The sequence below is a fragment of the Brassica napus genome, chromosome A5, assembly GCF_020379485.1.
Source record: "Brassica napus cultivar Da-Ae chromosome A5, Da-Ae, whole genome shotgun sequence".
Classification (NCBI taxonomy): Eukaryota; Viridiplantae; Streptophyta; class Magnoliopsida; order Brassicales; family Brassicaceae; genus Brassica; species Brassica napus.
Window position 1 is genome coordinate 10,156,603 of NC_063438.1, and position 27,812 is coordinate 10,184,414.

Sequence of the window (27,812 nt, forward strand, 5' to 3'; positions counted from 1 at the left end):
ACACATAGCGCCATAGCGCACAGGGCACAGACTGGAGAGGGAGAGCTCTTGAATACGGTGACAGAGCCATACAAACAGTCGGAATTATTAAAACATGAAACGAAAGCACTAATTACAACGGCTTATATAGTGTTGCAAAATATCATCTCCAAAACTTTCACATAAGCATTCGACCAATAACATAAGTTCGTGGTGGTCTATGAAACAATTTGGATATCATATAGACTATAGTTAGAATAATTAATTGTACGACCAAAAATAACTAATAGGTCCAAACAACTTTTAAAGTAGATTTTTTCAGAATGATTTTCTTTTAATAGTATAGATTATTACAAACCTGGTCTGCTACTACTCTTTCAGAACGAATGTAGTTCCTTTCTTTGTCATAGAAATGGCACCCGACTCATTATCGTCTTCAACAAGCGCCAGTTGCAATAGCCAGTTTGTATACTGCAACAGATACCGCAAGCAAGAAACCCAAGAAGCTTCTTTTAGTGTCTAACGAAAATTTTTGGTCATATAGATGCATAAAGCTTACAGCTTTATAGGATAACAAAGTGGATATTACCTTTCCCCAGTTCTCTTGTATAGACTCATGAGCCGCACAGAGGTTGTAGTTATGTATTCTTGGGCTCATGTCATGTGTGATGTGTACGTTGATATCATGGCAAAGAATCTCAATCACAGAAACATCAAAATAATGCTCTCAAACTCGGAGAATACCAGCTTAGCAGGTAAAGATGCATTACTAACTAGGATAATCACAATGAACATTTCCGTTAAGCTGGACTTGGCTACGTTCCACTTCCACTCATCCGCAGGCTTGAAAGGAATGTGTGGAGGCGTATGATGAACCATCGTGAACGTGCTCATCTATAGAGAAACAACAAATGCATATTCGTTGTGGCTTCTGATGTGTATCCAACGAAAAAGAGGAGAACAGAGAGAAGCATTAATCCAAAGTGATAGCCCAACCATGGCATCAACCAGAACTTTACCCATCCCAAAATGCCAACTTTGTGTATAATCGTTGGCCACTCAACGCCAACGGCCATGAAGGCATAAACACAAGCCAAACTTATCTTCACCCTATTTACTTCGCTCGCTCTTCTCAGATTTAAGTGCCAGTTCACCCTATCAGAACACTACTATTTTGTAAACAAGTATACAGAGAAAAGAAGAATTGATCATTGCGTAAAAGAGTAAAGCTTCATGTATATATATTCCAGTGACCTATGGACAAAGAAGGACAATCTGACCACTTTTTGCAGAACGGTGATGAATCAACCTCCTCTTGCGGAAGGTTGCCAAGCATGGTTATAGAGAACTAACCTATAGAGAACAAAGTCACGAAGTCTTAAGTAGGTTAGGGAGAGTTACATGTTAGTTTTGGCGTGATGACGGTTGTGCTTAAACATACAAGAGGTAGGAAGGCTAGAGTACCCACAATGTCTTCAACCAATTTGTTCTGTGAAAATGATTTATGAGCACAATCATGGCCTATCACAAAGAACAATGCACTTAGACAACAGTAATTAGCAAGGCGAGAGAGAGAAGAGACAGTGATGAGAGACCCCTGTAACTGTAGTTCAATGCCAATGACGTGCAACACTTATATACCTCTCAGGGAAGGGTATCCATGATATCTTTAAGAGTGACCTTATCAGGAAGATCTTTGCCAATTGGTTGAACCCATCTTTCTGCTAACTGTTCCCTGTCTTCTGCACTGTCAGCTGTAGGAGGAACAGCTTATACATCCAATCCTTTTCTCTCCAGGGACTAGGATGTTCTCGTTCTGTGCGTATACAACATAAACTTAGGCAACATCTCAACAAAACGAGAACTAGCATAGCCTCACCGTCTTTGTTCTGCAACAACAGATCCACATATGCGTCCAAGTAGTCTTTACCACAGCTTTTTCTGACGTATAACTAGGCAAATCAACATTCAGGAAGAGCTAAGATGCATCTTTTTTGGTATATGATTAACAGGGTCAAGTGGGATTTTAACAACAACAAAAAAGGAGCAAATGGTTTGAGACAGTAACAGGTCGAAAACAGTAACTATCCAGTCAGCAATAGTACCTAAGAATAGGGTTGTTCTGTCTGGCAAAATATCATAATCGATTCATGAATAACAATTTAGAGATGAAAACATTATAAAAGATTTGGGTTTTGAAACACTTGAATATACAGCAGAATGCACATTACATTGCAGAATTCAAATAGAACTCTACAGCTTTCTTTAGCTTGATTCTTGTTAGCTTCTTGCTCGTTTAGTTCTACAATCCAAAAAACACAGTAATGGCTTCAGTAGTAGTAGTATTGAATAAATAAAGAGTGAAGGGTAAATAATAATTATTACCATGATTCTGAGAAGAAGTGATACTTTTGTAGAATTTGGAGATTCTCCCACGAGATTCAGGTTTAGGTATAAAGGTCTTGTGCCTCAAACCAAAGATCTCTTGTACCAGAGGAACATGGCTTAGTACCAGCTTCCATGCCAGAAACCACCCTGCAATTCAATTCAATCAATTCAAGACAATTACCCAGATTATCTATTTTCCTCAAAAGTAAGAGAAAAAAAATGGAGAAAGAGTACAAAGAGCGATGAAGCAGACGATGAAGGAGGTGGCCAGAAGCGGACGTAGGATGAAGAAGATGAGATTGTCCAGGAACCAAGGAGATTCCATCGATTCAACGATGATCTTCTGTGCGTGTTTGTTTGGGTTAAATCAGCTTGTTTTTCTCCTATCAAATCTTATTTTATTCTCTTCAAAACGACGTCGCTCAAAATGTTGTGTAACAAAAGTTATTTTAGGCTTTATCAATGATTTCACACGAAAGTTAGGGGTTATTTCAGCAATATATACTATCAAGGAAGGACTAGTGGAAACTTCGATTGGTTTTTTGAACCAACTGTCGCGGCGGAGGGATTGTGCATCGATGGTGAAGGCACTGCAAGGCGCGGCGGATGTCAACCAATTGATGGATCAGTTAGAGCGTCATTGCCTGGCTCCCGATGGATCTCTTGTCACCAAATCAGCCTATACGATCTCCAGCTCGTAATCTCCCTCTCTCTCTAGATGTGTTTCCCCAATCCTCTAAGGCTTTTGATATCGCCATTTCAGGCGAGAGAGGAGATGTCTCGGGAGAGATTGCGTTACTTGGAAGCTATGGTAAATATAACTCTTTTTTCTCTCTAATTACACGATCTATTTTCGCACAAAAGGAATGGGACAAATAAATGCCTAGGCGTATTGATTGATATGCAATGTATTGTAGGCTATCTATTGTGAAGCTGTCGCTATGGTAGAAGAGTATCAGCAAGCTCTTTCTTTGCCTAACCATGTGGGAACTCGGGATGTTCAAGGGTCTTTTCCCTCAGGTTTCTTCTTCTTCTGGGAATTCAGTTTTTTTTGCGATTATGTTATTTCATTGACTCCTTTACGAGCCAACTTGTTGATCTTTTTCCAGGTTTATGAGACTTTAGAGCATAGGTTGGTGGTTGCTGAGGCAGCTCAGAAACTTAGGCTACCTCTTATTTCAGATGATGGTGAAATTCACGAGGAAGATATCGAAAAGTGGAGTATACTATCAAGAAGCTCTCTTGATAGTGCGAGCACCACGAGTTTTACAATTAGCTCCGCTTCTAACTCGGTGAACTATGCGAACAGCTCTGCAAACAGTCTTGGTGCTGCTCCTGATACTGACGTAGTTGGTGGTGTGCCGAATCGCTTTCTTGGAATAACCCCTGCTTATTTATCATATGTCCAGCTTCAAAATACTATGTCCATGGTATCGTCACATCATTTTGTGCCTTGTATTGGTCTCTTCATAACTATAACACAAATTCTGATTTTTTGTTTCTTCTTTAATGACACTTTTGCTTAGGATATGGCTGACTACCAAATGTTTCTTGCCCGTGAGATAGAAGGTAGGCTGAAGGAAAAGTGTGATAAGTTGGCTGATGCCATTGTTGATGACACTGGTAAGATCTTCCTTACCAGTATATACTCTTGAGGGAGAGATCTTTTGTTCTTTACCGAATTGTCCTGTCTAGTGAGATACTTGGCTCTTCATGTTAAGTTGCACTGAACGTAATGACCCCAGATTTTCCTTATTGTCAGATTCATCCACAGGAAATCAAAATTCAAGTGCTAGGCTCCCAGAAAGGTTAGCTTTACCTCTGAGGTTTAACCATAGCTAAAAACATCTGGAAGGAAAAAAGCTTGTTTTCCTTGTATGTGTTTAATTTTATCACTATAAAACCTAATTAATCTGATTGATGTGATGGTTTAAATGAAGCCTGTTAGCTACTCTTCTTTCTAGGACACATATCTAGGTAATGTGCCATACATTTATACATATGTTAGTTATACCAAGGAATTAAAGCTTCTTAAGATATATTCCGTAGAGAAATAATCATGTTTTGTGTTCTGTTTTTGTCAATAATATTTATTCGAAAATCTTGAAGGAGCAGATGACTTTCTCACATTTATTCATTCTTCTATGCTTTAGCGAAGGTCAATGACAATGTGTTCTTGAATTTCCAGGGTTAAGTTTATAATGAGGAGATTGAAAGAGAAGAGGCAGCTCTACGAGAGGACCTCTACTCGGCTGACAGGAATTTGCAGAATATTACAATGTAGGTGAAAAAGAATATATTTAGGGTAATGTGCAAAACGAAATTTCAGTTACCTGAGTGTTTCATGATATGTTTTTATAGATAAGTTTCTTGCTGCTACTGCTGTGAATTATCCTTGTAACCCCAAGTGCTAGTAAGTTCTGATGACTGTCCGTTTCTGTTCTGAACAAGGTCCTGGAACAAACTACTCGGGGTACTTATAAAGCTTGTGAAGGATCTGAAGTTAGAACATCAACATAAATATGTAAGCGGTTTCAGTGTTCTCCAATTGATTCAGTTGCTCCCTTGTTCTCATTTTCCTAACTCTGTATATTTGTAACAGATGAGATGCAGAAGACTTGGTTGTGTAAAGGTGCGAAACCATGAACACAAAATTAAGGTATCATTATCATCATTCACTGTTTAGTATCTAAATCTGAAGCTATTTCAGTAACTAATGTCTCTTTTTTTTTCTTCTTTGCTTGAAGGGTTTTAGAACATATTCTCCTCCTTGAAACATACACCCCTGAATCCATACCAGCCTTGCACAGCATCAGGTCTTAAATCAACTTTTCCAGAACTATATTTCGTACTATCAACTCACAGAGAAGCCTGCTCTCACCTCTAATTTTGTTTCGTATTTTTTTTTCCAGGAACTATCTAGTGGAAGCTACCGAGAAGCTTCAGCTGCATACAACAAAGCGGTTTGTATCTTATCCTCCTCTTTAATTGCTTAGCTCTAACAGCTTTTGCCCCATCTTCATTGATTATATAGAGCAATAACCCGAGCCTGCGAAAATGACCAGGTTACACGTCTCAGAGAATACCAGGAGTGGGATCCTCATTTTGATACAATTGCGAGACAGTACCATGACATTGTTAAGGTACGTTAAAATAAGAGCAAACGATCAATTACTTATGTTCCCCCTTTTACTAATTTGACTTGTGAGAATGCAATTACACAATGATAATGAAGTTCATATTTTCTGTAGAAACTAGAAAACATGCAGTGGACAATCCATCAAGTAGAAATGACCTTAAAGCGCATGCTTGAGATCGCTAGATTCATCTATATAACTGTTTCATTCACTTCACTAGTAGTCTAATCTCTTCCTTTGTTGTATCTATTACTATGATTTTGTCCTTCAAATCTCTCACAAATGAAAAGAACAAACTAGATTTATCAGTTCGGTCTGTAACAAACAAAACCTTAACCAAATGAAAACCAATGGACAACAATCAGCTCTTGTCTTTTTGGATCTTATGCAAATATACAAGACAAATGAAAATATGTTAGAACAATCTTGATTGCTGTGAATTTCCAGATTGTTAATAGCTGATTCTGCCGTCCTGTTAAGAAGAAGATTTGAGAAAGGAAAACAAAAAACGTGTTATTAAGTTACTGTCTCTTTAACTGTAGCAGTAGGCCCGGGACGGATCCACACATTTATTTAAACCCTAATTATATGAATCTTCACCATTTATTTAATCTAATCATCTCTTATTTCTTTCTATTCCACTCGTGACAGGATTTCCATCTCATGATTATTTCAGTCGTTAAAGTCGTTATTGATGGGGATATATATTAGTTTATATTTTATTAATTCAAAATCAGCATGATAACTTATTATTTATGTTTTCAAAAAAATTAAATCAAACATCAAATTATATATATATATATAAATATATGACGTAAATTTAATTAAAATATATATGTTTATTATTGTGCTGAAATTTTAAAAGAAAACATTCACATATCAAAAATATTTTAGTAAATATATTTATACAAATTTAGTTGATTAATATTTTAATGAATTTTAAAATGTAAATTTATTTTAAATTTATAACTGAAAATATGTTTTAAGATAACAATACGATGTAAAAATTATATTTTGAAAAAAAATATTATAAATAAAAATTCGTTTTGATTATATAGTTAATTATATATATATATTAAGAGTATTATAGATATTAACCGCTCTAACTTTTAACGTGAGAGCTCCATTGCTAAAATTTATTTTGCAAATAATAGTATAGATAGATAGATAGATCAGAAGTATTAATTACTCAAGTTTTTCATGAGAAAGTCGTTATCCTCAAAAAACATGATGAATGAATAGCCTTAATTAGAATACTCAAGTTGATGGGGATTAGAAATCTCTTGGCTTTTCTGATCAAATGAATCAGGAACCGTAGTTTGTGTGACTTTGTGATGATTACGAAACCCTAAATTTGGTATATGTTTATAAACGTACACTTGTCTTAAATCTTACATCAATAATCTTAAATCTAGCAAAATATTTTAGTTTAACAAATCACAGATACTCAAAAAAGGAAAAATACTCAGCCACATGGGATGACAAAAAGTTTTTTTTGACTTTTTAACAACTGGTCTTTAATGTTAAGACCAGTTGTTAAATCTTACATCAATAATCTTTAATGTGGAAGCACCGTAGCCTATTGGTTAAGGTTTAAAGGCTTCTATACCCATGTCTAGGGTTCGAATCCCAGACTATGTAATTTAATGCAGATTACAGGAAATCCAGGTTTCAAGTCCCGGAGAGAACGGTTTATTAAACAATTATGCAGACTACAGAGAAAAGCTTGCAAGGGATCTTCAACATGGTGCAAGTAAATCTGGCCAGGCGTGGATCTTCATAGGACGGCTCAGATGATGCAGTTAGACGTAGGTCTTCATAAGGCAGGTAGTATTGTCGGTTGTCGAATCGTCTATGTAATCTTTCCTATATCATAATTGTAAGATCTAATAAATCAGCGTTAAAAAAAAAACAACTGGTCTTTAGTTACGTTTTCACAAATAATCAAAAACGGAAAACAATGAAGTTACTTTCCTTTTTTTGCAGCTGCACTTTAGTTAGTTTCCTGTTCTGTACCAAGAAAAAGGAAACTTCGAGAAGGTCAGTATTTACCAACGGTAAATTATAGAGACAACAAAAGAATGGAAAATGTGTAGTGTTTACTCTATAAATACTTCTCCTACGTATCTAATCTCCTTACAATTCTATCCTGTTTTTCCATCGTTTTGTTTTCCTTCCCTCTACTCTGTTATTGTTAATGGGTATCTGCAACCAGATGACGGAGACTTCAACCTCAAGCAACCCTTTGTTGCCTCTCAAGAAACGCAAGAGACCTGTCGATGACACAACAGACAATGTCCTCGCTGTTGCCACAAAAAAGATTGCACTTTTAGGGAATTCAAAATACAAAGGAGTAGTTGAACATCATCGTAACGGTCACTGGGGGGCTCAGATATACATTGACCACAAGAGGATTTGGCTAGGAACTTTCAAATCTTCTGTTGAAGCCGCCATGGCTTACGATAGCGCATCCATCAAGCTCCGAAGCTTTGATGCTACTTGTCACAGGAACTTCCCTTTGAATACTTCCACGGTTCACGAGCCGAACTTTCAAAAAGGCTACACAACGGAAGCTGTGTTGGAGATGATCAAAGACGGTTCTTACCAACAAAAGTTTAAAGATTATCTTAGTCTCCCTTTTCATAATGTCGCTAGTATCAACTTAGTTGGATCAGAACGAGTCCAAGGAGATCAAGACTCAACCAAGTACCGTTTGACATGCACAGAGCTATTTCGGAAGGGATTGACTCCAAGCGATGTTGGAAAACTCAACCGGCTTGTGATACCTAAGAGGCATGCAGTAAAGTATTTACCTTTCATAAACGAGAGAGAAGAGGGTGAAATAGTAGAGGATGTTGAGGTTGTGTTTTTTGACAAAACAATGAGACAGTGGAAGTTCAGGTATTGTTACTGGACAAGTAGTCAGAGTTTTGTCTTCACCAGTGGATGGAAACGTTTCGTCAAGGAGAAGAATCTCAAAGAGAGAGATGTTATCGTCTTTTACAGATGCGATTTAGTAGGTCAAAGCAAGAACTTCTTGATGATCCATGTTCAATACAGTTCTGAGGGAGAAGTAAAAACAGAGAACTTCGTTAACTCTAAGCTAAAAGAAGAAGAAACCAAATCAGTGGACAACAAAGGAGGGTTTATGCTCTTTGGTGTTAAGATCCAATAGCTACTTCGTTAGAGTTTGTTTCTAATATAGAGTTCATAATGTACTTTTTTGAATTGCAACAGTTAATATACTGATTTAGTTGGAAACAAGACTTTTTCAAATCAAATCTTCTTTTATAGTCGCATATAACCAAAAGAAGAGAAAAAAAAACGGAAGGAGAAATCTCAGAAAATAGCTTAGAAAAAAAAATCTCAGAAATATAAAATTAAAACTTACGAATTATTTTCTTAGCGTCTTGAAAAACTAAAAGTTCATTATTGATTGGTAAATAAAATCTAAAGTTTTTTTTTCAAATTTGCTTTTACAGTAGTTAGCTTATTTATTTATTTATTTTTAGTTGAGTGGTGAATTAATAGTTTAAAAACTTCAAAGAGTAAAATATGAAGAAAAATATCGAAGCTATAATAAAACAAAAAAAAAGAAAAAGAAAAAAGCGCTAAAATAATTTTCAACTTTAAAATTTAAGCTGAAAAAATTTAAGCTGAAAAAATCTCAGCTGATTACAAATGCTTTTTTTAAACAACTAGGTGTTTCGCCCGCACGTGCGGGCATAGAGATTTTATAACTACTTATTAATACATGTATTACTAGTTAAAAAATAATTTTAAATTATTATTTATCTTTTCATTGAAAATTATTATGTATTAGAAATTTTTAAAATTCCTTTATGCACTATATTCATTATTAATAAATAATATATAAATCTTAGAGATCATTTGATATTCTCTTTCAATTATATAGAATTAATAATTTTACTTAATATTTAGTTATGTATTTTCTGTTTTTAAAATTTTAACCATTTTATTAAAATATATATTTTTGCATAACAACACAATATTGTTCCAAAAAAGGATAACAACACAATATATTAGGAATTATCTTTTTATTTTAAATATATTTTAAAATTATGAATAATTTTTATTTTTATTAATTGTAAGCACTTATCTAATTAAATAAACACTAAATTCGTTTTTTTTATTTTATCTATTTTATTTAATTTATTCATTAAGAGTATAAACGATATTATCCGTGCTAATTTTTAATGTGAGAGCTTCGTTGTCAAAATTTACTTCGCAAATAATAGTATAGATGAACGAATAAATCTCGTAATCAAGCCATTTTTAGTAGTACTGAACAGTTGACTTTTGACATGTTTAAAATGTGTTGATCAACAAAAGTATGTGATTTTTAGTAGTTCTGATTTAAAGTTGAAAATTAAAATAGTTTTCCTAAATTTAGAAATTTATGTGCATATAATTTTAATGATTCAGATAAACAAATTATCTTTTGGATTTATGCATGAAAAGACCTAGTTTATATACAAGTCGCATATACCAAAAAGAAATGGACATGGAACCCTTAAGAATATAAAATTAAAAATTTTAAGATTTTTTTTTTAATGTACTCTTATTCATCAACCGGTCAAACCGGAATTCAGTGTTTGATACAAGCTTGATTCAACCAAAAATTTTCTAAATCAACCATTACAAGAGTAGCTTCGCTCGCCTACTTAACCGACACCATCTGCTAATCTGCTCGGGAATCCTCATAAAATCAATCTCCGTTCTTTGCCATTGATGTTAACCACAAGGAGGTGGGGTTTACCTCGTTGCCTCGGATGCCGGACTCCTCGACTCCTCGTGACATCGCCGGAGTAGCTAGATTTTGATAATCTCCCCAACACTTGTATCTTGACTGACCATGAAGCTCTAGACTCAAACGGTTAATATGTAAGAGATAGCAAACCTTGAAGAATGCCACCGAGACCTTACCGAACCGTGGACTGAGGAGGAAATCGAGCGCCAAATACCGGTAACAGATAAAGCAACTCAGAACCTCCTAACAAATCAGGCTGCAATGAGGACAAACTAGACACCGGGTCTTCAGTGACTGCAATAAGAAAGAGAGAAGCCTACCATGATCACCAAAGGAAATCTCAGCACTGGGATGGCTAAAACACTAATCAAGTCACTCCGCCAACCAAGAGGTTCAAGACCAACGACTCAAACGATGGCCCCAACCGACGGCTTGACCCGAGAACTAGAGAACCTAGCACGGTCTTCTTGCGCTTCAGAGCTACTCCTTGCTGGTGAAGCTAAGTAACAGGCACTGAAGCGGCACCAAACAACTCAAGGACATTTCCAAAATGAAATGATGAGCAACAACCCGGGTTGGTAAGTGAGGTGGTCTAGCAAGTGGAGAGCGTCATGCAAGGCACAACAGACTCTGCCATAGATGACAGAAGAAGCTGAAACCTCCAGAGAACGCAGACGCAGAACCACAAAGAGACCCTGACCACACGACCAGCAAGCATCCCTGTGTACGTGCCGACGAACCGTCATCTCCTCTGAGCAGAAACACAACTCGGGTCCGAGACGAGACACCAAGTCTTGACTCCAAGAAGGCTTACACACTCCACTCCACAGCGAAGAGACTTCGCCAATAAGTCACACCTGATGAAGAACCGGAGAGAGCACGACCTATCCACCATGCACCTTCACCTCCTCGACGACAGACAAATCTACAACAGGGAAATTGAGATCTGCCATAGCCGAACCCTAAAAAGCCGACTCCTTTCCTCAGTAAACCTCGCCATCTCGTTGAAACTCCAGAGAAAACACAACCTACCACCAGATCTATCTCCCCTCGAGGTAGATCTAGGGTTCCGGCGAGTGGGATCCAGACTAAAGGAGAGAAGCAAAGTGAAGAGAAGCAGAGAGGAGAGGAAGTCCAACCGACGTCGGAACCCGAAAGCCAAGCGCCGGTGGAAACAGTATCGTCTTTTTATCACCTTTTAGAAGAGAGACTTTTTTTTTTTTAGGGAAATTGCCACAAATACCACATTCATAGTACCAATGGCATAAGAGTCTTTTGTCACTTAATGAAAAATGTATTTTTGAAAATGTCTCATTAGTGGTGGTAAAAATGAAAAGTGATACTATGAAAGTGGTAAACATGTAATTTTCCCTTTTTTTAATTTGTTAGTTGTTACAAGATTTATTTTCTTAACAAAAACTTAAATTTCTGTATGCTCTCAAAATTCGGTAGGACATTATTAATTTGTTAATAAAATCTAATGGTTCTTAAGACGCAGCCTATTGAACTTTTAGTTTACATAAGTTAGAGCTGATGATACTTTGATTTGGGAAATTACTACGCCTATACACACTTTTCAATCTCTTATTATACAAATAGACTAACAGTGCGGGATGAATGTTATATATAAAACTAATTTAATCTATTCTTATCTATTTGTATTCATTTTTACGTATTATGTATATAATTAAATTAGAGTAAAGACATAAATCAAAACAATACATGTTTTTTTTTACGATCATATTTGGTAAATGAATCAAAATAATAATTTTATTTATTTTATATGGTATATAACTAAATTTCAGTGACATGGACATGGACATAGATATATAGTATATTTTAGTATAAATATTTAATATTGAGAATTAATACTTATATGATAAACACACAATTTCTAATGTGCAATTTTTTAAAGGGAGATTTACTAAATATGACTCAAAACTTGATTTTGATTACAAAAATATACCTAAATTTGAATCAAATGTAAAAGTAACCCAAAAGCCTTGTGAAATTACAGTCATCCTCTTGTGACCAAACAAAAAAAACAGAACTCATTTTACGAATATATCCCCGCTAAGTCTTCTCAGTCTTCTGTGATTTTGTTAAGTCTTCTGGACGACATCCACGGGAGTCGTCTGGTATAGTTGATCTTAAAAATAATTTATAAATTTTGTAAAAAATATTTTGAAAAGCGAAAAATTAAAATCATATAATTATAAACAGTTTTAAGTGATATAAATTAAGATATAATAAAATTGAATTGTTTTCAACATAGATGAGTGAACGTAGTGAATCATGATATTCTTTGGTCTAGGGTTTGGCAATATATGTTGTAGTATTGTATGTATTTTTAGGGTTAAGATTTTGGAAAGCTTAAATGTTTTTTTTAAAAAATTAAATTTTTATCTACATGTGATGATTTCTATGTATATTAAACACCTTTTAAGTTTAATTTGATTTTATGAAGTGTTTAGTTAGTTAATTTAGTTTAGGGGTTATGTTTAGGGTCTACACGACTAACATGTAAGTCGTCTGGGAAGTTTTCTAACTCCCGCTAAAAATATTTTAGGTTTTTGCTAAAACTATTTTAGTTTCCTGCTAAAAATATTGAAGTTTTCTGGGCGAGACTTACAAGTAAGTCGACTAGTAAGTCTTCTGATCAAAAATATTAACATTATAGGAATTTTTGTTTCCATATATAAATTTTTTTTTACATATTCTCTCTCCTCATCTCAAATGGCTGCAACAAAAATGGTATGTTCCTCATTCTAAAACTCTCAAACCTCTCTCTAATCTCTTTGAATTTATAAACACCAAACTTTATATCAATTTATTGTTTTTTCTCATAGCTTTCTCACTAGTTTATCTTGTTTTGCAGGTTTTTCATCACATGGTTTTTATCTTCCACTCATTTAAAGGTAGATTTATTAATTTTAGATATGAATTTTTGTGTGTTCTATAAAGATAGATTTATCTAATATTCCACTCATTTTCTCTGTTTTTAAGCCATTTGAACGTTTTTGGAGATGAAGGTTTTCAGATCTGGATTTGGATATGCAGGTTTTTCAGAACTGGAAGACTTCCAAACGACTTCCAGGAAGTCTTCCATACGACTTCCAGGAAGTCTTCTGACAGAGTCTTATCCCATGTCTCCCTTTCATAATAGATATTAGCGTTTTGGTAAGTTCTTATGTTGATTTTTCTTCATTTGCTAACCTTATGTTGCATAAAATTCATATTTTTTTCCAGCTTAAAACTCTTCAAACCCACTATAATCTCTTTGACATGAAAACACTAAACTTTATATGAATATTTCATTTTTGTGTCATGTCTTTCTCATTAATCTATCTTTTTGTTGCAGGTTTTAATCAGATGGTTCTCATCTTCACTTGATAATGTACTTTGTGTGTTCTATATAAGTATGACTATCTAATTTTTCACTCATTTTCTCTATTTTAAGCCATTTGAACGTTTTTTTGATATGATATACAAGTTTTACAGATCTGGGTTTGATATACATGTTTTTCAGATCTGGATCAGACTTTGGAAGACCTATGGAAAGTCTTCTAAAATATAATGCGCAGAAAGTCTTTTGACGGGATCTTCTTCCATATCAAGTGGAGTTTAAGCATGTCTTTGTAGAGGAATGATCTATAATATTTTTGTTTGTGGTTTGTTTTGTGATTTGCATGTGTACTCCTTTAGTTGTGACTTTTTACGTAAATTTGAAAAGATATTAATGAAAAAGTTTGGTAAATATGTTCATTTTCCACGACATTATCTTGCCAAAATTACTTGACATAATTGAAGTTATTGATACAACTTCAATAGCCAAACACAATAACACAAAAAAATTAAACAAATTTATTACAACTAAGGGAGAAGAATTCTCAAGAAAACTTAGTCAAATTCACAAAAGATAAAACATTACATAAGTTCAAAGCTAGAACACTTCATTAGATACATAAGTAAAAATTATATCTTATGATCTCAGAAGACACATTAAACCATGTTACTTGATATTTTTGAAGTTACCTAACACTTTTAAAAATTATATAAACATATCTTAAAGTTACTGTACAAATTTACAAAAATTAACGTAGAAGACTTCCACGGAAGTCTTCTCAATTAGCTAGAAACTTTACTAAGCATGAATGTTGGTAACCTTATGAATACTAGAGATTTTTCCGCGCTTCGCGCGGATAATTGCTTTTATTATTTTTTGTTTTAATATTTAATAGTGTCATATTTAGTTTGAATAATAACTTGGATAAAAATAATTTATTTGCATTTCTATTTCATCCTCATCGTAAACAGTCCAATTTATCATTAAATAATCTGTTTTGCTTTTAGTTTATTATTAGGTGTTTTGTCCGCGATGCGGGCTTAAACATTTTCATAAGTTTTGAAAAGTTTTTTGTACACTATATTCATTATACTAAAATAAATTTTAATATTTTATTTTTAATTATATAATTAAAAAAATTATTTGATTAATATTTAATTATATAATTTATGTTTTAACTTTTTACTAAAATATTTTTTTAGATAACAATACAATATATATAGAAATTATCTTTTTAATTATATTTTTAGATTTTGGATAATTCAATATTCTATTTTTAATTATATAATTAAGAATTTTATTTGATTAATATTTAGTTATATAATTCATGTTTTTAACTTTTTATTAAAAGACTTTTTTCAGATAACAATACAATATATATAGAAATTATCTATTTTTTAAATTATATTTTCGGATTTGGGATAATTCGTACTATTATTAATGTTAATCAATTATCTAATCAAATTAATTAAAATTTCGTTTTTATTTTTTTAATTTAGTTATATATTTTATTCATTAAAGGTATAAATGATATTAACCACTCTAACTTTTAACGTGATAGCTCGATTCCAAAAATTTACTTCGCAAATAATTGTATAGATTAGAAGAGTTTAAAACGTGTGTGTGAGTAAGGGTCTGACTGGTTCAACCGCAGCGGTTGCGGTTGTGGTTGCGGGAGTTTGCGGATGCGGGTGGTTGCGGTTTCTAGCGGTTTTAAGAGATTTGTATGACTGGTTCTGCGGTTAGAAATTGGTGCGTTTGCGGGATACTTATGACTGGTTAACTACCAAATGCAGCAGCGGTTAAATAATAAATTAACAATATTTACATTTTATACAATTATAAAAATATCAAAAATAATAATATTATAATAAATATAAAAGTTATATTTAGAAAGTTATACTTTAAATTTTTTAAAAATTATAGAAAATAATTTTATTTTAAAGTTTTATAATATTAATTAAAATATAATAGATATATTTTAGCATTTTTATAATTCTAATTTAATTTTTTATTGAATATTTTTATTTTTGTATTTATATTATTTTAGAAAAAAAGAAATTTTTGTTATCCTCCCGCAACCGTCCGCAACCGCAAACGCTAGCTGGAACCAGCTTTTGAATTTATGAGGTTCCGAGCGATTTGGAACGGTTTGAAGCGGTTTGAGCGATTGTTGCAAAACGCCAACAACCGCTACCAACCGCAAAAACTGCGTTTGCGGGTGGTAGCGGGAAAACCAGTGATACCCTAACTATTGACATTGAAAGAAAATGACAAAGTTTAACTATACTGGCAGCCTTCATTTTTCGTGATTAATTAAATATCGAACAGTGAAATCAATTTCTCGAGAAAGAAGAAACATTTTTTTGTAATTTCAGTCACTAACTGAACGTGACTTTACATGGAGCCAGATAAATAGAATTTTTTAAAAGAAAAATTATTCTTCAAATTTAAAACATGGAGATTATACAATATGGAAATATTCATGTTCTTTTTTTTTTGGAACAGAACTGAAATCGAGACCAAGACCCCAATAGTTTATTCCAATCTGAAGAAAATAATTGTTTGTCTGCAACATAGACATCAAGTATCATAACTCTATGTACGGTTTAAATAATTGTATAGCCCCATGGAAAATATAATATATGGACGAACCTCTCCTAAGCCCGCCAAGGACACATTCTCCACTTACGTCGCCTTGTAAACCTGCTACTTTGCCTCCATGTCCATGGTAGAATATATGCATACATGTATTGAAATAGCTAGACTCTGACGTTGTAAAAAATGCATGAAATGGCTTCACGCTTATATATTTTTAAATCTGTTCTTTTGTGAAAGAGATCCTGTTGTACGAAACACTTAGTTTCAAGTATTTTTCATGTTTCTAATAATCTGCTAAAGCAAAGAGAAGATTATAAATTTAAAAGAGATGCATTTTAATTAGAGAAATTGATTAAAAGTGGACGAAGTTAACGTCTCTGTTTTCAAGAAATGCAAGACGAAAAACTTATATGCACACACAAACTATATTTTAGGTTGCTGACAAAAAAACACTATACTTTAGGTTTAGCAAATTTAGCCCAAAATTTAGCAAAAACCAAATTATGTGACATAATCGGCGATAATCTGTTAAACCGCACGAACCGGCGAATTCGATTCAAACTTGTCTGTTACAATCTGTATCATAACCAGCACAAATCAAAGCACTGATTGAGAACAGAAAGACATATAAACATTCAGATAATTAACTTGAGTAGCCAAAGAGTAAATAGCTAACCACCAGCAACACATATAGACTCAGTAGTAAGTGTTGTAGTAAGAGGAGGAGCAGCAGCAGCAGCTTGCTGGACCGGCGCAGCCACTGGTGCTGTAGCTGCAGTAGTTGGGTATGCCTGAAGTTTTTCAAATAAATAATTAGTCATTAGTTGATGAAATTAAACAACTCTTAATCAAACAAACTCTGGCTAGCTTAATAACTGTCGGTTACCTGATTAGGATGCGCGCAATAAGCAGTGTCTTCAGGCACTGGTGTTGGTGTTTGTGAAGCAGCATAGACAGCAGGCTAGCACATTTTGAGACACAAACAAATTGATCGTATGCTTGGAAACTTTCTCACAGTTCAAGCATTGTTCATCAAAACTTAAGTGTGATGAAGCTGCTTGTGTTCTTAACTTGGCGGCTTTTCCATTCATGACTCATCTCTTTACTAAACTATACACAAAAATTATTTCTACAATCAAGAACCATTTGAAGAGTTGATAAATTAAAAACAGTTTCGTTAATATATATATAATATATGTATGTACCTAGACTGATGTTTTAGATGGTTCTCATAAGCGCTGCAATTCTTCCATATTTGATGTGGCCTATTACTATAATGTTGTCAACCTATGCAGAAACAACATGAGAACGACGTAATCTCCTTTTTCCAAGTCCAATTCGTTTTCTGAAGTAGCTGAGAATGGATGAGTCACCTGTCGATATGATAGAACGAACATGTTGTTTATGAAGAGTATTTTTCATTCTCTTAGATAAGAGATGATGATATTTCCACAAGATAAAAACTTACCTCAGCTAGAAAGTATGATGTTTTCTCTGTTAGAATCGAAGGAGCAGCAGATTGTCGTGTTGTTCCTCGGTTACTAACTAAAAAACAATGTGAGTTTTGATGATGAGATTCGGATATGAAAACTATACATCAATTACTAACCTCGAGGCTTCAATGTCACTGAGGACGGCGGCTATTCTGAAATGACAGTTCTTCTCCCTTCGACCTTGAGCTTGAGTAGAATAAGCAATATGGTTAAAACAACAGAGAATACGAAAACTGAAGTGTATGTGTTTAAAGATACCATGGCCACAAGCCTCTGGAAGCTAAGTCTTATGTTGCTGTGATTCAATATCAGCCCGTTTAGAAGTGGCTTCTCTTCCGCTAGTTGAAGCTTTGCAAGGCTTTCTGAGCCGGATCTTCTCTTACACACACTTGCCACGTTGAATCCTTGTCTGCCTGTTTGCTTTCTGAAATTTTAACTCACATTACAATATTAGCCAGCATCATGATCATTGTCAGAAGATTACATGCGTCTCTGCCGCTAGTATCATGCGGCTTTAACATGTAAGAAAGTAACGAAATGACAAAGATGTAAAATTAACAACTGCGAGGAAAATCTAAACAACAATGCAATTATATCCCTTGTCATACCTGTTCATATCAAAAAAATGTATCAAACGGAAACAGAGCTCCGATTCAGCTAAGCCAGGGCCCATGGGGAGATGGTTTTACAGATTGAGCAACTCGAGCCTTCCCTGTGGATTTTGCCGATTAGGTCGTCATTGACTGATGAGATTTTCAGGTAAATTTTGGAGGTTTCGTGAGTTTTTGTGTGGAGTAGGGAATGGAATTAAGGGTTTATATAACCTCACAAACGAAAGGAACCCATACGATAACATGTCTTTTGATTGATTGAGTAAATAGGGGGTTTAATGTGAAAGAGTGGGTAGATCAAGCGTTACTAAAGACAAAACGTTGAAGGTATGAATCGTCGAAGGTTCTCTGAAGAAGAATTCACGCATTTAACCTTTGCTGTCGACGAATAGACTACACCAAAGGATGGGCCTGAGAGTTTATAATACAAAGTGGGCCAAATACGATTTGCTAATGGGGTAAATATTATGTACGTGAAGTTTTTAAATGAACTGAAATAGAAAGTGATATGGCAGATTAGAGTCTTCTGATTAGCTGATTTAATTGCTGACGTGGACAGCTTCTCTGATGCTCATATAACCCTTTTAGTATAGGTTAGATCACCAATTAAGTTATAAATTTCATTCAGTAGCCCCAATATTAACTAATATACATGAATTAACAAAAAAAAATTAAAAAGTCGTTATAGTTTTAGAAAAATGAAAATTTATTAAACATTGACGCAGACGACTTCCACAGAGGTCGTCTGATAGACTTCTAGGAAGCCGTCCATTTAGGTTAATTGATTTTTAACCTACACGACTTACATGGAAGTCGTCCATCTTTGTTTGTTAAAATAAATCGAGACGACTTCCATGTAAGCCGTCTAGGGAAAATGTGTTAGTTTTGCATTTGACCGGATTTTGTCAGAAATTTGACTTTTCCTGGACGACTTCCATGTAAGTCGTCCAGTAGAAAATTAAAAAAATCAATATTTTATTATACCTAGACAACTTCCATGTAAGTCGTCTCAGGTTAGTTTTGCAATTGAAAAATAAAACAAAAAAAAAATTTCTAGAAAACTTATACGAAAGTCGTCCGTCCGACGACTTACATGGAAGTCGTCCAAGATAAGCAAGGTTTGACCAGAATCTCGGAATAAAATCATGGACGACTTTCGTGGAAGTCGTCTGATGGACGACTTCCGTGTAAGTCGTCTAAACAAAAATAATTTTTATTGTTTTATTTTTCAATTGCAAAACTAACCTGAAACGACTTACATAGAAGTCGTCTAGGTATAACAAAATATTGTTTTTTATTTCTACTGGACGACTTACATGTAAGTCGTCCAGGAAAAGTCAAATTTTTTATACAATCCGGTCAAATGCAAAACTAACCCGTTTACCTTAGACAACTTACATGGAAGTCGTCTCGATTTTTGTTTTTAACAAACAAAGATGGACGACTTCCATGTAAGTCGTCTAGAAAAACACATTCAAAAGTCAATTGCAAAATTAACCTCTGCATTGGCCATAAGACTTCCATGTAAGTCGTCTACAGCCAGACGACTTCCGGATAAGTCGTCTGGACGAACAAATCTGGAAAAAAAAAATTTCATAGTTTCAACCAGTGAGATAACTTGTTTAGCACACAAAAGTCTTCTCCAAGCACCCATAATCTCAAACAAAGAGTCGTAAGCTTCAATGGCTCTATGAACCATAAAATTTTTAGAATCAAAATCTTGGGTTTTTTGGATTAATATGGAGAGAAAGTAAAGAGATGTTGTTTTTGGTTCGTAAGAATTGAGAAAGAAAAAGTGTAAATCGATTTTTAGGTGCATTAAGAGCTTCAAATTGGTTGTTCATAGTGGTTAGTGTATTAATGGCAATGACAATATTGTGAATACTTGAGGAAGATGAGGGTGATAGAGTAAAATATGCATTTTCAAAAAAAAAAAAGTGATGGCATTTTTGTGAATAATCTGAACTTTAGGGGTGAAATAGGCAAGTCAAAGTTCCAAAAAAATATGGGTTAGTTTTGTGTTTGACTTCAATTTTTGAGTCATATTTGCAAAAAGCCCTTTTTTAATGCAAATTACAAAATTAAAATATTAAGGTTTCAATACCTTTAAAATACAAATTTAGAAATTATCATATTTAAGTATTTTTCTATGTTATATAGTTTAATTTTAAAATATATTAGTATATAATATGAATGTCTAGTAAATGAGACTTCATATTCATACGATGTATGATCATTTGTATCTTGTTATTACCAAAAAAATTAAACCATTGATCACAAAATTTAAGTGTGAGACATTTAATGTTTTTAATAATTTATAGTCGTATTAAAAATTCAAAATATAACATATAAGAAAAAAAATATTTTTTATTATATAGTTAATGTGGTTGTTTAATATCTTCTAATAATATAAAATTAAACAAAAATAGCTAAGATACAAAAATGATTATCAAATATTTCTCATTCATAATCATTAATTATCATATATATGTTAATCTTATAAGGCAATTTCGTAAATTTTATTTAAGAAAAGTGCGAGAATATTCCTTTGTATAATATTTATCAATTTAATAGTTAGTTTAATAAAAAGTATAATATAAGTTAAGATGAACCAACCTATTTCTCTAAGAAATCTGAATTTAATTCTCATGGTGACACGTGGCTACAAAACAATGTTGTAATGTTTCTCGATTAATATATAAAGGATACTTCTCATAACAAACTTTTGTTGTGTATAATGTCATATTTATCCATGAACTAAACTAAACCAATCTTTTGTGAATCAATATTTACTCCACTTTATTTTTATCCTTTACCTTTTCAGTTATTTTAGAACTAAATTTTCTTACTTGTCATCTTCTAGGATAAGTCATTAGTTTAATTTATAATATTATTTAAAATTGTATTTTAATATATATTTTAAGATAAGTAATAAACATTAACCTATTCTACCGATATATATACTATTATTTTTAATATATCTTTAATATATACATTTATCATTATATTTGAATATTTAATTAACAAATATATATTAACAATTAATATTAACAATATATACCGATAATATCATAATTATGTTTATCTTGTATTTATTTTATGATTTTAATGATTAATATTATAGTCAGTTTCTCTTATTCTTATTGAAAATATTGATCCAAATACATATTATTACTATATTAAAATTAAGATTAAAGGTAAAGCATCATTGAAAATATGTCATAATATATAAATTATGTACTTATGTTAAATATTTTTCATATATTTAATATTAAACAATCATATTCCTAACCTAAAATAAATTACTTTGTATTTGTACATGACATAACATCTTTTTTTTTGACAGCAAGACATTCACACTCATATTGACTCTGTAAACCAAATCGGCAACTCTGCATCCATATGAACGACGAAAGATGGTTGTTTCCTAGCACTACGTGCCAAGCTATCCGTCCTTTGGTTTTCCGTTCGGGGAACATGGATGATGTCTGAGTTGAGGAAGCTTCTTCGTAAAAGCTTGATATCTTCCAGGTAGGTTTTAAATGCTGGCCATTCTTCTGGTTCTGAAACCATCTTCACCAATTGAGATCAATTCGTTGCAAATGTAACCTGAAACTGTGTTAGGTTCTTCATACATTCCATTGCCCAAATCAACGCCTCCACCTCAGAGTGAAGAGGTGATAGACACGCCCTTACATTCCTTGCTCCTAATAAACCATGAAAACCTGGTAAGGTACTATACCATCCTTGTCCCGAAAATAGTTCATTCTCTTTCCACGAACCATCTATAAAACACCATCATCCTGTAGTTACTAATGTAGGTATGGTCTGTACTTGCCTCTCCCTTCGTTGATCAGTGATAACATGTGCCTCAGCCCAAAGCGTCGATTCCAGTTCTGCTAATCTAAGTGTTTCCCTTGGATCAATATCCAGATTACTAAACACTTTATTGTTCCGACCTTTCCATATATACCATAATATCCATTCAAATTGGTGATCATCCATCTTTGGAGTAACTCGCCAAAAGAGATGATCCATGTTACCAAAAAATGAACAAGTAGGAAAAAAAATTAGAATTCGATGGTATTTTAGATAATGCCCACACTTGACGTGCTGGAGGACATTCAAAAAACATATGATTAATTGATTCCTCCGGGTCTCTGCATCGAGCACAACAAATATCCCCTTGTATTCCTCTCCCCCGCAATTTCTTCATTACCGCTATACAACCTGAAACGAGTTTCCATAAAAAGTGCTTTAACTTCGGCGGGCACCGCACTTCCCAGGAGAAAGTTTTTAACGGATCCACTGTGGGTCCATAAAAATCTGGTGGTTTTTCCTTATCAGGATAGATCTGTTCTACCTGATACCCTGATTTGACCGAATTTTTCTCATTATTAGTGAAATGCTATCCATTCCTATCATCCATCCGATGTCTACTTAATGGAATACTTTCAATAATTTGTGCATCATGAAGATCCACCAAATTTCGGGATTCTAAATTAATGAGGGAATCCACTGTGAGATCCGGGTAACTGTTTTGAAGATTTTTGTTTGCTGGTCTCGGGCGAGTGGCTGGGATCCAAGGATCATTCCATACTGAAATAGATGAACCTGTTCTCACCCTTTTAATTAGTCCTTTACAAACCAGAGATCTAGCAGAGATCATACTTCTCCAGCCATATGACGGGAGTAGGATCGGATCGGTTCAAGGGGTGAAGCATTCCTATAGTACCGTCCTTTAAAGACTCTAGAGAAGAGAGTGTTTGGTTTCTCAATCAGCCTCCACAGTTGCTTTCCAAGCATCGTCGTGTTAAAATCCATAAGATCCTTAAAACCTAATCCACCATTATCTTTAGGGAGGCATAACTTATCCCTTGTTTTCTAATGCATGCCTTTTGTGCTCCCTCCTGGACTCCACCAAAATTGAGCTACTGCACTCGTTAATTTTTTAACTGTAGCTTTTGGTAATCGATAAACAAACATGGCATGATTTGGCAGAGTCGTAACCACCGACTTAATAATCACCTCCTTCCCACCTTTAGTAAAATATCTAATAGTCCATCCATTTACCCTTTATTCAAACGTTCTTGAACAAATCCGAACACTTGGACTTTAGATCCCCCAAGGCTTTCGGGTAACCCTAGATAAGATCCCATTCTTCCTAAATTCTGAATACCCATGATATCTCTCAACTCTTGTCGACTGGACTCTTCAATCTTGTGTCCAATTTGAATTGAAGATTTCTGAAAATTAATTTGTTGCCCGGAAACAGCCTCGTACTCTTTTAAAATCCTGAGAATAGTTTTACATTCTTCTCTGTTTGCCTTACAAAAGAAAAAGCTATCGTCGGCAAATAACAAATGAGATATTGCCGGACAAGCTCTCGCTACCTTCATACCAGTTAATTGTTTTACCCTCTCCGCCTTCTTGATATTCACAATTAAAGCCTCAGTACACATAATAAATAAATACGGAGACAAAGGATCCCCTTGACGTAGACCTCGCTGGGGAATTATAAGTCCTCGCGGCTGGCCATTGAGGAGGATCCTATATTGAACCGAAGAGATACATTCTACTATTAGAGTGATCCAGCGAGGATCAAACCCCATTTTGTTAAGAAGGGCTTCAATAAAACGCCACTCTATCCTATCATACGTCTTGCTCATATCCGTTTTAATGGCCATAAATTTATTTTGACATGACTTATTTGTTCTCAGACCAGGAAACATTTCTTGCGCTATAACAATATTATCCGATATTAACCTTCCTGCCATAAAAGCCGATTGTGTCTCCGAGATTAATCGGGGGAGGCAAATTTTCAGTCGTTGACATAGAACTTTCGATATAATCTTGTAACCTACATTGCATAGACTTATCGGCCATAGTTCCATCATCCTTGTAGGTCTCTCTACTTTTGAAATCATGCAAATATTAGTAATATTTAATCGTAGATCCAAGTTGCCTGTAACCAAGTAATTATTCACCATCTCAACCAAGTCTTTCTTAACAATATGCCAGGAGTGCTGAAAACATAGGGCTGTCATTCCATCCGGGCCTGGCGCTTTCTCTGGATGCATCATGAATAAAGCCTGGCGAACCTCTTCCTCTGTTGCTGTTCTCAATAGTATCTGATTCATTTGAGGGGAAATAGACGGTACTATCTCATTCAGAAAATTATCAAAGTCCGTTGGGTTTGTAGTACTAAAAAGACCTTCAAAATAATCCACCGCCACCTTCTCAATTCCATTTTCCTCTGTAATCCAATTACCTTTATCATCATGGAATCCGACTATTTTATTACGGACCATACGCTGCTTTGTCAGAGCATGGTAAAATTTGGTATTGAGATCTCCAGATGAATGCCACATATTCTGGCTTTTCTGATGCAAATATTCCTCTTCATCCTTATACGCCTCTTGTAACTTTCTGGATACCTCAAGGATGTCCTCTTGTGATCTACTATTATCTGACTGGATCTCCTCAAGTGCATGTTGAAGATCTTTAATTTTATCCTTTCTGTATGGTTGATTATCCTTTCACCATGACGAAATTTCATGACGACAATTACTAATTTTTGTAACAACATCCTTCAGTTGTCCTTCATGATTTTCTGTCCATCCTGCCGCAATTGATTCCATAAGCCCCTCTTGGCCAATCCATCTCTTATCAAACCTGAACTGACCCATTTTTTTCCTTAATATCTCATCCTCCAAAAAAGCTATCACAGGGCGATGATCAGAGCCCACCATCCTCAAATATTCTGTGTAAGAACATGGGAACAGTGTATGCCACTCCTCATTTGCCAAGGCCCTATCCAATCTACATCTGATCGTCATTGCTCCTTTTCCTTTACCTCTCTTTGCTTGCCATGACCATTTATTACCGTGAGCCAGAAATTCTAGTAGACCACTATTCCTTATCATATTGTTAAAGGGTATGGATGAGGTGGAACTTCTCAGGGATCCCCCATCCTTTTCATGATTTCCAGTAATCTCGTTTAGATCTCTAATAATAAACCATGGTTCAGAGCGTGATAATCCATACCGAGTTAGTCTCTCCCATACCTGTTGTCGTAACTTTCGCACCGGGTCCCCCATAAACAAAAATAAGAAAAACTTGTTTTCTTTTGACCACCGCCTCGATATCTATCATTCTGTTGCTAGAAAATAAGATTTGAACTTGATACTCTTTATTGTAACAAAGAGCCAAACCACCACTTCTCTCGTTTGGATCCACAGTAACCAAACTCTCGTATCCAAAATTGCAAATGATGCTAACATCATTTGACATAACATCAAAATTGCAAATGATGCTAATAATTATTTTATCCGTAATATCAGAAATGTTATCAAACTAATATATTTATAACCAAAATAGAAAATATTTATAAGCTACAAATTGAAATTTAACTAAAAATATTTTAAAATATATGGAAGCATGAACATCTTGATTAAAACATAAAATAACACTAAAATTTTGACAAATGATAAACATAATATAAATATAATATAAGAGAATACAAAGATAATATTTAGTAGTTTATTATTTTTTGTGTTTTGTCTTACTATTTTTAAAATCTAAATTATAAGAACATATAATGTTTGTTTGCTATTATTATTTTATTTCTGTTTTATGAGTTGTGATTGTTTATAATACTTAATGCCATTGGATTTCTTTCCAGTCCACAAATACAATGAGTGCTTAATTTTTAAATTCAAGTTTCCTAATTTGGGTATTTATTTATAATTTTTTTTGATCCAAATTCTATCCTATAAATAAAACTATGAAACAAAAAAAAAATTAATACATTGATTACCAATATGAATATTGAAATTTTTTTAATTTTCTAATTTCAATTTAAATTTGCATATGATTTAATTATTATTTTTTACAAAGAAAAAAAATCTTATAAGTAAAATTGTTAGGTACATATATATATATATATATATATATATATATATATCAGTCTACACATGGTACGGACCATCAACTAGTTAAATATGAATATACATAATCGTGTTTATGTAAGCCATAACGATAAATTGGTATGATTTTTTTTTAATTTATAAGAATAGTTTAATTTCCGGTTAAAATTGAAAATTATAAAATTAAAATATAAATGGCAATCCTCTTAAATAGTTAATTTCTTAACTTTTTTCACGAAAAAGCCTCAAGAGAGAAAAATGACCAAAAAAAGATTTCATTAAAGTGGCAATAGACTTTTATTTTCCTTGATTTATAGATATACATATATAAATAAATAAATAACAAAAAGTTGAGAAAATAAATACAAATAAAAAATATAGTTTCGAATTACATGTTTTCAAATTCAAAATTTTATAATTTTTATAGTTTTCTTCAATTTTTGTTTTTGAAAGTCAAAAAATCTTTTTGAAACTATTTTAAAAATTTTATTCGAAAAGTTTATATATTTAATTTTTATTTCTTAAAATTTTAAACCCAACCCTCAAAACCCCACCCAACTCTAAACCTAAGTTTAGACTTTTTTTATTATTAATTCTAAGGATATGAATGTATATTTACCCTTTTGTGTAGATCAATGTTTTTGGGGTTTTTTGTGAAAATTGATTAAAAGGACTATCCTACGAAATTTATAAACTTGATGTAATATATGGTTTTAAGTTCCCTTGGATGATGGATCATTTGACACAGTCAAAGTTCAGACGTTCCTATTTGGTGTAAACTTGTTACGTTAAACCAAATGCGAGCTTGTGCTCATTTACATAAAATGTTTGATGGACCAGTTGAGTCTATATATCATTTTCTTTCTGATGTCTCTCATCCTTAAAATTTTAGGCTTTATCAGACTATGGGTCCGACATGTGACCAATAAACGACGAAGAATAATGCATTGCCTAACATTCCTAAAAAAATGTTACCATTCATCATTTTTTTCTTTTCATTCCTTACCATTTCTTTTTTTTGTAGAAAAATAAAGAACAAAGTTATTCTTTGTTAGATATGGCATGGAACAACTATTTCTTTTCATTCCTACAATTTTATTCCTCTACGTTCTTTTTCTATTTGTTCCTCTTGTTTTCAGAATGGTCACCAGTCGGATCCTATATGTTTATTCTGGGTCATTTCCTAAATACATTTATTTACCAAAACATAAATTTTCTGTTTTGGAGGAGGAAGAAAATGGTTCTGCTGGAACCAGAATTCGACACTTTCCCATAAATCATTTGATACATTTGGAAAGCAAATAATGATTTTTTTAATGGTAAAAACACTTCTCTCATCAACACTAATTTGCGATTTGCTTCTCTGAAAACATAATGTTGGAGAAAGGCGAATCTTAAAGAGGAAGAGGAAAAGGATCCCAATGAGTCTCAAAACCGACTTATTGAGGCAGGCTCCCCCTTTACCCCAAATTTCGACTTGTCAAATTAATGCCTCATGGATTGATAAAATTCCGGTTAGTGGCTTATGATAGAGTCTTAAGAACCAAGTAGTGTTGAT

At 33.6% G+C, this 27,812-nt stretch overlaps 2 protein-coding genes, 1 long non-coding RNA gene and 2 pseudogenes across 5 annotated transcripts; 2 read left to right on the forward strand and 3 right to left on the reverse strand.

The window, feature by feature from the left end:
- Positions 1 to 1,315, reverse strand: part of LOC111215627 — a 4,381-nt pseudogene extending 3,066 nt beyond the window's left edge.
- A 966-nt stretch (positions 1,316 to 2,281) lies between these two features.
- LOC125608562 lies at positions 2,282 to 2,748 on the reverse strand. The gene is made up of 2 exons (XM_048778981.1): positions 2,602 to 2,748; positions 2,282 to 2,514 (listed from the first exon to the last, which is right to left on the reverse strand). Exons 1-2 carry the CDS (start codon positions 2,690 to 2,692, stop codon positions 2,282 to 2,284), a joined length of 324 nt encoding a protein of 107 aa, XP_048634938.1. The 5' UTR covers positions 2,693 to 2,748.
- A 125-nt stretch (positions 2,749 to 2,873) lies between these two features.
- LOC125608563 lies at positions 2,874 to 4,651 on the forward strand (annotated as a pseudogene).
- A 3,052-nt stretch (positions 4,652 to 7,703) lies between these two features.
- Positions 7,704 to 8,784, forward strand: LOC125609627 (AP2/ERF and B3 domain-containing transcription factor At1g51120-like). Its single transcript, XM_048781160.1, has one exon. The coding sequence runs from the start codon at positions 7,720 to 7,722 to the stop codon at positions 8,677 to 8,679; it is 960 nt and encodes a 319-aa protein (XP_048637117.1). The 5' UTR covers positions 7,704 to 7,719; the 3' UTR covers positions 8,680 to 8,784.
- Positions 8,785 to 16,743: 7,959 nt separating this feature from the next.
- On the reverse strand, positions 16,744 to 18,681 carry LOC111203346. 3 transcript variants are annotated; one of them, XR_002656146.2, is made up of 8 exons: positions 18,324 to 18,681; positions 17,974 to 18,139; positions 17,832 to 17,901; positions 17,691 to 17,767; positions 17,428 to 17,595; positions 17,109 to 17,332; positions 16,899 to 17,013; positions 16,744 to 16,798 (listed from the first exon to the last, which is right to left on the reverse strand). It is a non-coding gene; the product is annotated as an uncharacterized LOC111203346 (long non-coding RNA). The 3 variants fall into 3 exon arrangements; XR_002656147.2 differs by having other exon boundaries at positions 16,744 to 17,013; positions 17,691 to 17,763; positions 18,324 to 18,680; XR_002656145.2 differs by having other exon boundaries at positions 16,744 to 17,013; positions 18,324 to 18,679.
- Between the last annotated feature and the right edge of the window lie 9,131 nt (positions 18,682 to 27,812).

Excerpts from the sequence above, each read along its gene's own strand:
- LOC125609627 (XM_048781160.1), top strand. The coding sequence starts at position 7,720 with ATGACGGAGACTTCAACCTCAAGCAACCCTTTGTTGCCTCTCAAGAAA.
- LOC125608562 (XM_048778981.1), bottom strand. The coding sequence starts at position 2,692 with ATGGAATCTCCTTGGTTCCTGGACAATCTCATCTTCTTCATCCTACGT. Across the intron at positions 2,515-2,601 it reads CGTCTGCTTCATCGCTCTTT|GGTGGTTTCTGGCATGGAAG; the intron begins GTACTCTTTCTC and ends ATTGAATTGCAG.